This window comes from Acyrthosiphon pisum, chromosome A3 (assembly GCF_005508785.2).
Source record: "Acyrthosiphon pisum isolate AL4f chromosome A3, pea_aphid_22Mar2018_4r6ur, whole genome shotgun sequence".
Classification (NCBI taxonomy): Eukaryota; Metazoa; Arthropoda; class Insecta; order Hemiptera; family Aphididae; genus Acyrthosiphon; species Acyrthosiphon pisum.
The window spans coordinates 15093493-15103624 of NC_042496.1; the positions used below are offsets into that span (position 1 = coordinate 15093493).

General features: G+C 30.2%; 3 protein-coding genes across 7 annotated transcripts in view; 1 reads left to right on the forward strand and 2 right to left on the reverse strand.

Moving 5' to 3' along the window:
• Nucleotides 1–101: 101 nt before the first annotated feature.
• On the reverse strand, nucleotides 102–1755 carry LOC100575308 (helicase POLQ-like). 3 transcript variants are annotated; one of them, XR_001679201.2, is made up of 4 exons: nucleotides 1185–1755; nucleotides 917–1119; nucleotides 534–790; nucleotides 102–431 (listed from the first exon to the last, which is right to left on the reverse strand). XR_001679201.2 is itself a non-coding variant. In XM_008183086.3 (4 exons), exons 2-4 carry the CDS (start codon nucleotides 1324–1326, stop codon nucleotides 650–652), a joined length of 486 nt encoding a protein of 161 aa, XP_008181308.1. In that variant the 5' UTR covers nucleotides 1327–1475; nucleotides 1534–1755; the 3' UTR covers nucleotides 102–649. The 3 variants fall into 3 exon arrangements, 2 of the variants coding, with proteins under 2 accessions (XP_008181308.1, XP_029347222.1); XM_008183086.3 differs by having other exon boundaries at nucleotides 102–790; nucleotides 1185–1475; nucleotides 1534–1755; XM_029491362.1 differs by having other exon boundaries at nucleotides 102–790.
• A 1448-nt stretch (nucleotides 1756–3203) lies between these two features.
• LOC100159032 (sodium/hydrogen exchanger 8) lies at nucleotides 3204–8280 on the reverse strand. Its single transcript, XM_008183087.2, has 7 exons — nucleotides 6900–8280; nucleotides 6503–6814; nucleotides 5544–5686; nucleotides 5407–5490; nucleotides 5182–5325; nucleotides 4879–5050; nucleotides 3204–4809 (listed from the first exon to the last, which is right to left on the reverse strand). The coding sequence occupies exons 1-6, from the start codon at nucleotides 7939–7941 to the stop codon at nucleotides 4910–4912; spliced, it is 1866 nt and encodes a 621-aa protein (XP_008181309.1). The 5' UTR covers nucleotides 7942–8280; the 3' UTR covers nucleotides 3204–4809; nucleotides 4879–4909.
• An 89-nt stretch (nucleotides 8281–8369) lies between these two features.
• LOC100163812 (aurora kinase C) overlaps nucleotides 8370–10132 on the forward strand; it is a 4201-nt gene continuing 2438 nt past the window's right edge. Inside the window, exons 1-2 of one of the 3 annotated variants that reach the window (XM_029491689.1) lie at nucleotides 8370–8643; nucleotides 8734–9130. In XM_029491689.1, the coding sequence (XP_029347549.1) occupies nucleotides 9128–9130 (3 nt within the window). In that variant the 5' untranslated portion in view covers nucleotides 8370–8643; nucleotides 8734–9127. Of the gene's footprint in view, nucleotides 9131–10132 lie in introns of all 3 variants that reach the window. The other 2 variants (XM_029491690.1, XM_029491688.1) reach the window with 2 other exon arrangements.

The following is a 10132-nucleotide window of genomic DNA, read 5'->3' on the forward strand; positions in this document are numbered from 1 at the left end:
CACTCCCTCTTAAATTCTAATTCAGTTATACAATTAAGAATTATTATTTTGTATCCCTAGTTTTACTACTCACGTACTCCAACATGAACTTCCCTTCTGTATATTGATTCCCTGATGTAATGATACCTTACATCGATTTGCTTTGATCTTTTATGAAATTCTGGGTTTTTAACAAGGCGTATAGCACTCTGGTTATCTGCATATATAATTGGTTTAACTTCCTGTGTTTCCAGAAGATCACTCATTAATAGCATTAACCAGGTAAGGTCCTGTACGAATTGGCTTAGTGCAATATACTCTGACTCTGTAGTAGGAAGTGACACTGATTTCTGTCTCCGTGAGCTCCATGCAACTAATCCATTGCCAACACAGAACACTGATCCTGATGTAGATCTCTTTGTTGTTACGTCACCAGCATAATCTGCATTACTCTAAGCAATTACATTGGTATTTATATCACTACTGTACAAAATTCCAAAATTTGGTATGGATTTTAAGTATCTAAAAATGCGTTTTACTGCATTCCAGTGCACTTTTTGAGGTTTTTCTAGATAACGGTCCACCAAATTAACAGCAAATGTTATATCGGGTCTCGTTATTTGACTCAAGTACAACAGACTCCCAACTGCTTAACGGTATGGAACTCCCTCTACTTGTGTTGACTCTGTATCCGAGACAGTTGAGCCCAAGGTGTGTTGAGGATCGGTTGGTATGTGCACAACGTTTGCACTTTCCATATTGAACTCTGCATTTTTGGTTTCCATATACATGTATAAGGACAGGCTGAAAACTAAATTACAATTTAATATTTCAACACAAACAGCTACCATCTGGTAATATTTCACGAACAAGAAGCCTCATTAAAAGTTATTATTTATTTTTAATCAAAAATATATTTTCAAAACTTTAAACTTACGTCAAAATCTAATTTTCTATCAAGTTTACTTTTCAAAGAACCATCAACATCTTTATTTATCACAAATATTTGTTCGTTTAATTTTATAGTTTCTGTGAGCTTTACAGGTCTAAAATCTCTTGTGCATTCGTGAGCATTTAAAAAGTCACCTATTTCTTGCATATTTCCAGTTGTAGCTGACATACCAATTATCTGAATATTATCTATAGTTAATAGCAGCTATGGTAAGTATTGAAAAAAACAATAATATAGTTTAAATATTACTTACGCAGGAACTGCTGAGAGTCTAAAACTTTTGTAATAGTTGCATCTAACAAAGCTCCCCTTTTTTGTTCGGCGAGAAGATGCAATTCATCAACAACAATCATTCCAACCCTCCGTCCACTTAACTGACCATTATCAGCCAGCATACAATGAAACAGTCCAGCTCCTCTCTCTAGAGTGCATACATATATTGATGATTTACGTTTACGATGAATTGGAGATGTTTCCCTTTGCCACCAACATATTCTTCAACATTGAATTCCCAGTTAAGGCCAAATGGACATAAAGATTGCACCTACTCAAAAATTGCGTTAAAAATCAATTTTAAAGATTTATCATAATTTACTTCATACCTTTTCTTGGACTAGTGCAACATGTTGCAAAATAAATATAACATTACGTACATAAACTATGAGTTCTTTTAGCATAAGAATTTCTGATACAAGTTTTTTCCGCCTCTTGTAGGCAATGCATAAATCAAGTTTTTTTCTTCTTTTTATCGCATCTAAAAACGAATAATTGTAGATATATGAAATTTTCACTGGTTGTTTATATTTCTATTTTCTATACATGATAACATTTTCAAAATATTTTGATTTGTTTTGAACTGTTTAGGGAAATTTTCAGTTTCCAATTTTATTAGTTTTTTTTTTTTCTTTGAATGTTAATAAAACTTTATTTGTTGAGTATAAATACTTGAAAACTTAATACAAGGTTCCTACTATATTTTTACAATGATATTTGAAAAATATTAGAAATCCTGTCACAGTTTTTTTTTATAAGCATTTAAAGTTCAAAAATTGACAAAATATGGAAAAATCACGAAAATTAGAAAATTATTTTGAATTAAGAATTCGTAAAAATTTTTCTTTTTAAATCTAAAATTTGAAAATTTAATACAAGTACTTTTACTCAACAAATAAAGTTTTATTGACATTCGTAGAAAAAAAAAATAATAAAGATTGGAAACTGAAAATGTCCTTAAACAGTTAAAAACAAATCAAAATATTTTGAAAATTTTATCATATATATAAAATGGAAATATTAACAACCAGTGAAAATTTCATGTATCTACGGTCATTTGTTTTAAAGTTACACCAAAAACCAAAGTCAATTTTGCATAAAACTTACCGTTTTTCCTAAATTTTACTTTTGTTTTTTACGGCGCTTTTGAAAAACTATTGGGAATTTTAAATATTGACCTCCCAATGCACCAACAATATTCACTTTCCCATCGAACAAGATACTGAAGTTGAAAATCGAAGCATTATTTCGACAACTTATCGAGTAAACACAAAAAAAAAAACACATCATTGTAAAAACAATACATTCATCGTTCCACTCAGAATCTAAAACTAATTCATGTTGAATCACTTAAATCTTATCAAAATCAATATAGTCCATAATATAATAAAAAATCATCAAAATGCCAGTTAAAAATAATAATAATAATATTTAATAATGATTAATAATATCAATCAAAACGTCAGTAAAAATAGGATCAGAGTCATCAGAGCACAAGCTCCCTTATAATTGAAAACCACAAAGAACCCCTGAAAACAAAATAAAAATTCCACTACCTAACTAATATAGTGGGACGCAATTTGTGTATACCTTTTTACGGGACGCTACTAAGGTGCCCCGGTTCTATACCTATAATATACAATGATTTATCATTGAATTCAAATTTGACACGTCCATTATAGTACACAACTCAATGGCGATGTACAATCAATTTTCATATTCTCGATAACTTATGTTAATTATTTTAAATGAATTATTCAATTCCAATGACAAAAATGATATTTTAAAATATGCATTTAAGTCTAGCATTTAAGTCTTAATGATTACTGATTCATAGGAAATCTTCTTGGAAATACCAGATTATATTTGATTACCTATACCAGATTTGATTTAATATTATCTTACAAGTAAGAATGTGTAAATAAATATTAAAACAATATATTTTATAAAATTTTTCAGATAATTGTGATGCATGGAAGTCAGAAAAAAAATTACATTATTAGATTTCTGAACTTGTAGATTTATTATTGTTATTAATATAAAATAACTTAGTCATATCATATATCACAGATAAATAAAGTCTATATAAAATACAATATTTACAATACCAATATCATTATTTTTTTATGATTGTAGACACTATAGTCTATATTACATCTATAACTGTGAAAGCTTTGTTATTTTTCATTATATTATTAACCGGTACATAAATTAAATTGTTGTTTATCTATAGAGCCAAGCTGAGCCGTAGACATTGGTGGGGGGAGGAATTCAAACCCGTTCTTGCAACATGGTAAGTATATAAATGTTTTTATTTATTATATAATATGTCATTATTATGATAATCCCCCCCCCCCCAAATATATCATTCCTGTCTACGGCACTGGAATCACGATGAACTATATTTTTATAATACACATAATTATGTCACAAATATGATGTAAATAATAAATTAACATTATTAATGGCATTAATATTAATCTTAAAACTCACAATCACGCATGTATACAACAACTTACTGTAATCTGTTTAAGCTTAAGAATTCATAATCATTACAAATATAATTCAACAAAACAAAAAATATAAATCATTTTTTTTTGATAATGTTTATTCTATATCACAATAGAATAATATATCAACAAAATAATATGATACATTATTAATACATTATATTGAAAGTAGACTAAAATAAAAAGGTAACATATGAGTAAAAGTACTGCCAATTTGTTTAATTTGCTTTAAAAGTCAAAACAAGGAATTTGTTTTAGTTACTCAGAAAAAAAAAAGTATTTGCAAAAATATCTGTAAATACTAAAAAATGAAATAATGCAATAACATATTATAGTTTATAAATATCATGCATACTCGCATACATAATATTACGATAATTAGGAAAATACCCTAAATAATGTATTTATATTTTATTAATCGTAACAATAAAAAATATACATGTCATTCAAGCAGAAGCCCAGGAGAGTAGTTATGATATTTTTATGTTTGTGTATTAATGCAAGAGCAAGTATTTACTAGAATAGTATACTTGTGTGCTTATTATATGAAGCTCATTTTATACATCATTATAATGTAATTAGATATACAAAAATAATTATTAAATGGCTTACACAAGCATTTTTCAAAATATATATGTCATGTAGTTATTTTATTTTCAAGGCAGTTACTTTCATCATATGGAAATAATTATAAATATAAGATAAACTAAATATTTATACGAAAACAAAAAAATAAATAGAATGTTATGAACTTCACAAAAGTACATAAATTATAATGACTATCACACTTATTTTTAAAAATTCTAGAGTATAACATTAACAGTATAAATTTGTGCAATTAAATTTGTTGTTTATATTCAGACTTCAAGTGTTAAAGTACATTTCAATTACACCAAATTTTCCGAGTCATAATTCACAATGGTCATTAAAGATTTGTGAACCAGCCATCAGAATAGTTGAAATAAATTCTGTTTATATTTGTTGTATATATTAAGTACATTGAATAGTAAAGTTGTTAAAATTATTGCGGTTGGCTGGTCGTATGTGGTAAACTCGATGCAGACAAGCTCTGAATGTCACTTAACAAATTATTACCTGTAAAACAAAACCGTTATATTTTGAAGTTTTGTCGGTGTATCAAAGACTGCGTTTCCCCTCCATTACTTTGCCTCACTACTGGTGGTTGCTGTAATTGTCAACTAGACTGGCGGCTAGATGTCTGGGGCTGTCCATTGTTTGCAGTCTTATCATCATCTGATGCAGTTGGTGATATACGAATTGCCTGATACCATTGATTAGTTAAATCGGTCATCTGTGTTTTACAATCTTTCAATTCCTAAAATATTTTTTTTTCAGTTTTTCAAACAATGTTGTACATTATAAAGATTAATAATTTTTAATTAAAATTATATACGAATTTGAATATAATAGTGAAAACTTCATAATTAAATATAATTTTTAATTTACTTCTTGTGTAAAACGTCTGGTGAAGAATGGTATGAAGTATTTTATGTCCATTTTAGCAAATCCACTGATTCTTGATTGGATAAAATTAACTTCCAATTCTTCTTCAGTCAGTTCTGATAAATGTTCAGAATCAATTGCTTGCCCCTAACATAAATGTGTATAAATAATTACTAACATAATATATTGGGTAATTAAAACTAACTAATTTATATTTTTTGAAATTACCCATTCTTTTGTTTTACTAAGAGATATAGCTTTGTCTTTTCTTCGACGGCGAGTGCTTCTCCCAGATTTTGATGATTGCAAAATCTGGAGAGAAAAACTTAAGTATTGGTTTGAATTTTTAAGTCAAGAAAATTTACCTTCATTAGTGGCATTGTTGAACCACCAAACAACAAAGTTGTGACTAAAATTATGCACAGTGTAGTTGTGATTATCACATGTCTCGTTTCATTACTGAATTCTAAATGTAATGACAATGCATATGAAATAGCTCCTCTTAAACCTAAAACAAGTTATTATATTATAATATAGAAATTATCATTAAACAGTTATTACTAATTTTCCTTAAAACAAAAAAAATAATAAAACAATCATTTAAATAATTTTATATGAGAGTTATTTTATTTTTTATAATTCATTATTTTAGCAATCGATTGTGCAACCAAATAAATAAGTTTTACACTAAACACTACAAATACACAAGAATATGAATAGGTTATTAAAAGGAAATTTACATTTTTAAATATTATCATGCTAATGTATTATATATAATACATAATTTAAGTATAATTTCTAAGAAATCTATACTATGTGCAATCATTATTCATTACCGGATAATTTAGAAAAGCAGAGAAAAGTCAGCTAAGACGTAACTCTAAATAATTATTGTTAAAATATTGTACTTTTTACAAAGACCAAAAAATAATAAGAATAATGTGACTAATATAGAATAACATAATTAAATACTTAAGTAGCATTTGATTACTTAATAAATACAACCAATCAAAGAGATAAATTGGGAAGCCTTAGTCCCCCCAAGTATTTCCTAAATCAACCCTAACAGAGGCAAAATAATTAAGAAGAGAAAGCAACAAAATTGAAAATATACTGAGGATTGATAAACAAAGGCACAGCTCAAATGATTTTCGGGAAGTTTTCTGCATATCTGATCTATTCAATTTATATTAAATTTATTTACCTAAATAATTATAAAGGGACATTCATTTCTCAAACAATCTGCTTTACTTTAATGTATTTAACTATTATTTAAATTTAACACATATATAAAGATGATACTTCATATTGATGTGAACCTTACCACTAAACCACATAATAAACATCATATTTTTTGTAATTTGATGTTCTCTGAATTTATTGCACAAATAAGCCAAAGGGAATATATTGCAAGCACGTCCAATCAAACACAGAATTAAACTCCAAATTACTAAAGCTGGTTCAAAGTGTAATCTGAAACTGAATAATGCTAGTCCAAGATAAGCAAATACACAAGTTTCTGCTATAAATGCCAATGTTCTCATTGTCTGTTGCATAGTAATTTGTGTGACTGTTGACAAATTGAAATGAGTGTAATGTGACATGACAATTCCATTAAATAGAATAGCCATTATTCCTAAAAAAAATGTAATCATTAAAATTAAGAGACAAAATATAAAAAGTGAAAATACGTGTATTTGAAATATCAGGTAATAATTTACCTGATAAATGAATGCCTTCAGCCAAGACATATGGTGCATAAGTGAACACCAACATCATAGCAAATTCTAATGAAGGTGTTTTCCTCAAGTCTACATATTTCAATAACAGTGCACTGATTAATGCAAATATTACTCCAATACCAGCTGAAGCAAAAAACATCAAACAGAACTGCTTGATGCCTGTCAGTACAGCTTCAGAAGTGCTCATGGCTGGTCCGTTGGACTGTAATACTGATGTAGTCAATACGATGGCAATTGCGTCATTCAATATACTCTCTCCAAATACTAACATATTCAACACAGGATCTACATCCAACGCATGGAAAATAGCTACTGTAGCTACAGGGTCAACAGCTGAAATTAACGATCCAAACGCAAAGCTTTCAACAAAACTTAATTTGTATGCTATCTCAGCTAGGCCAAGGACATAGATACCAGCACCAATAACTAAAGCTGATATAGTGGTGCCAATAATAGCAAACACTAGAATAGAACCGATGTTTTGAAAAAAGTTTCCCTTATGTAAATTGTAACCAGATTCAAATATAATTGGTGGTAACAGTACAAGAAAAAATGCTGTTGGAGAGAAGGCTTCCTCATTGCGCCAATTAGCAATATGCTGTTCAGACATGAGATTAATAATGAGACCAATAACAGCACCGAGAAACACAATTACCACACTTTCAGGTAGGTACTGAAAATGTGTGGACAACATGAGATGAATGAGCAGTATGCCTAGAGCAAGAACGCTGAGCACAAAGAAAATGGCGATTGAACTGTTGCGTTCTTCTTCAGCCGATCCTTTTTTTGGCAATACTGGCTCACCGGGTGTGACGACTGTTGATTTTTCAGTCATATTGGTACTCGTCTCATTGGTCACGACCGTCGACACTTCTGGGGTAGTTGAGGAATTTGTAACATTCTTGACTTCGTTGTCAGCTGAAATCGGTTGGGAGGAATTCAGTAGAACTATTTTGGTATCGCCATTATTGAATCCCGTGCCGCAAAGCACAAGAAATAGAATACATATTGATGCCTTCATTGCGAACCTCTTAATCACTCGATATTAAAAAATAATATATAATACAGCTTCGCGAGAACGAAAGGTTCGACAAACTGCGCGCGGCGATCACATATGCGAAACTATTTTGGCGCGTCTAAGAATTAATTTGGCGATTTCCACATCGTACACTGTCATGTACAATTCGATCGACCGTTCATTTTGGGCATTGCGTATTACGATTTACAATTTTTAAGCGGAAAATGACGATATAATGACGATGGAGAACGATAAAATATGATAATTGATAATGCGCCTGACCGTGTAAAAAGCAAAAACAACTATAGGTAGCCGGGTGCGAACTGCAAAATAAAAATTCAACAGCCCTGACCCTGAGCCTAAAGGTGATAAGCAAAACAGACAAACAGTCTGAGTGATAAACGTCGAAATCTACGGATTCGTGGACCAACGGAGACACGGTATTTCGAAGGCGGCCGAACAAGCCCGTCTCATTGGCCACCGACTCAAATCGTTGTCTCAAACGGCTTTTTCGTTATTAATTTCAATTTTCAACAGTAAGTTCGTCCGTACTCCGTTCCACTTTCACAACTCAACTCAAAAACAAAAAATCGTTACTCGTTCGACTTATAGTCGTTACTCATTACTCAATAATATATTTTTTGCTCTATGCACTATAGTCAAAACTTCGGAGTTTGTCAGTACGGACTTCCACAAGGACAAGAGGTGACTGTCCGGCTGATTGAGCACCGTCAATAATTTGTAAACACTGACTTCTTTTTGTTTATGGTTCAACTTAAACGTCCGAAACTTCAGAGGCTGAGTGGAAAAAAAACACGGAGTATTACACAAGGCCGCCCGCAGAAATTTTTCTCTGCTATTATTTGATTCAGGTACAGTTCCACTACTTTAAATTATGAATATTTAATAATGAAAACTGACTTGTTGACATGGAGGACCTCAACTAGAGTCTATCGAAGCAGGTTCTGTAACAACAACGAGACGATTGATAAATTGTTTCGTAATAGGCATGGTCTGGCCTAGAGAGGCGAGAGCCTTGATATACTAATCTCTGGTCCAAACGATAAATATTGTTGTCTATGTTATCGTTTAGTGTAAATTGTTACCGATTAAAAATCTGAAACACTGTAACAGTTGGTTCAAAGTTGACCTACAGCTGCCTACTCAATTTTCATATTGTCCTTGGACAATGGTAAAGTATATTCTTCCAACCTTATTAGGTATTTGAATACATATTTTTGAATAAGACAGTTTTTTGTATTTATTTTAAATACACAGTAAAACTTATGTATAATGATAATAATCAAGGTTGGGATTTTATAGCATTTGCATATTTCTTATGAAATGCTTAAAAATAGCAGAGTAAGCTAAAAATGTGTTTCGTGATACAGAGAACTCAAATTAAAAATTTTATTTTGCTTTTTTTTGGACTTTTTGAGATTTTTTTGCATTTTTACCTGTTTTTAATCAAAATCGGTCATATTTTATGAAATTATATTTTAGTAAAATATTTATTTTTGTTTTTGGATTTTTGTCAATCGTATTATTACGATAATTTCGTATTAGGTATTTGGTTCTAACTTCTAATTTTTGTTATCTGCTGATTTTGTTGGGTATTTTTGACGATTTCTACTGCGATTTTTATTCGCCGATTATCAACAAACTAGCGTTGAATGCGTTTTATAGATAATTCATTTGGATTCTAATCTGAATGACTAAATTATTTCAAATCTTAAGTAACTGCATATAATAATTTATAAGTGATTAAAAAATTATTAATTAATAAATTTCCTTTTTTAGCATATTTTGTTGTTTTTATTGCATATTTTTAGCGCATATTTAGCGATATTTAAGGTAATATTATAGCGCATATTTGTGCAATTTTAAGTGCTATAAAATCCCAACCCTGATAATAATGGAATAAAACTGAATGGTACCAAACCAAATTCCTTTGAATCATTCCTACCACAGTTAGTATTATGAAGTGGAATGACAAAGGGATGGTATGATCTAGACATCTAGTGGAGTAAGTAGGAACTCTAAAGTTAATATGAGCGAGAAAAGATGGGCCATCTATCAACTTGCTCAAGAACAAAAAATTAGTTGACACACGTCTGACATCTGTCTGCTCATGACTGAAGCAATATACTTTAAGAGGACGTCGCACCCGCATGTGTTGTCTCCGTCTTACATA

Excerpts from the sequence above, each read along its gene's own strand:
- LOC100575308 (XM_008183086.3), bottom strand. The coding sequence starts at position 1,326 with ATGCTGGCTGATAATGGTCAGTTAAGTGGACGGAGGGTTGGAATGATT. Across the intron at positions 1,120-1,184 it reads AGACTCTCAGCAGTTCCTGC|ATAATATTCAGATAATTGGT; the intron begins GTAAGTAATATT and ends TATTAACTATAG. Across the intron at positions 791-916 it reads ATAGAAAATTAGATTTTGAC|TTTTCAGCCTGTCCTTATAC; the intron begins GTAAGTTTAAAG and ends ATTGTAATTTAG.
- LOC100159032 (XM_008183087.2), bottom strand. The coding sequence starts at position 7,941 with ATGAAGGCATCAATATGTATTCTATTTCTTGTGCTTTGCGGCACGGGA. Across the intron at positions 5,491-5,543 it reads CAACAATGCCACTAATGAAG|ATTTTGCAATCATCAAAATC; the intron begins GTAAATTTTCTT and ends TTTTCTCTCCAG. Across the intron at positions 5,326-5,406 it reads TTAGTAAAACAAAAGAATGG|GGGCAAGCAATTGATTCTGA; the intron begins GTAATTTCAAAA and ends CATTTATGTTAG.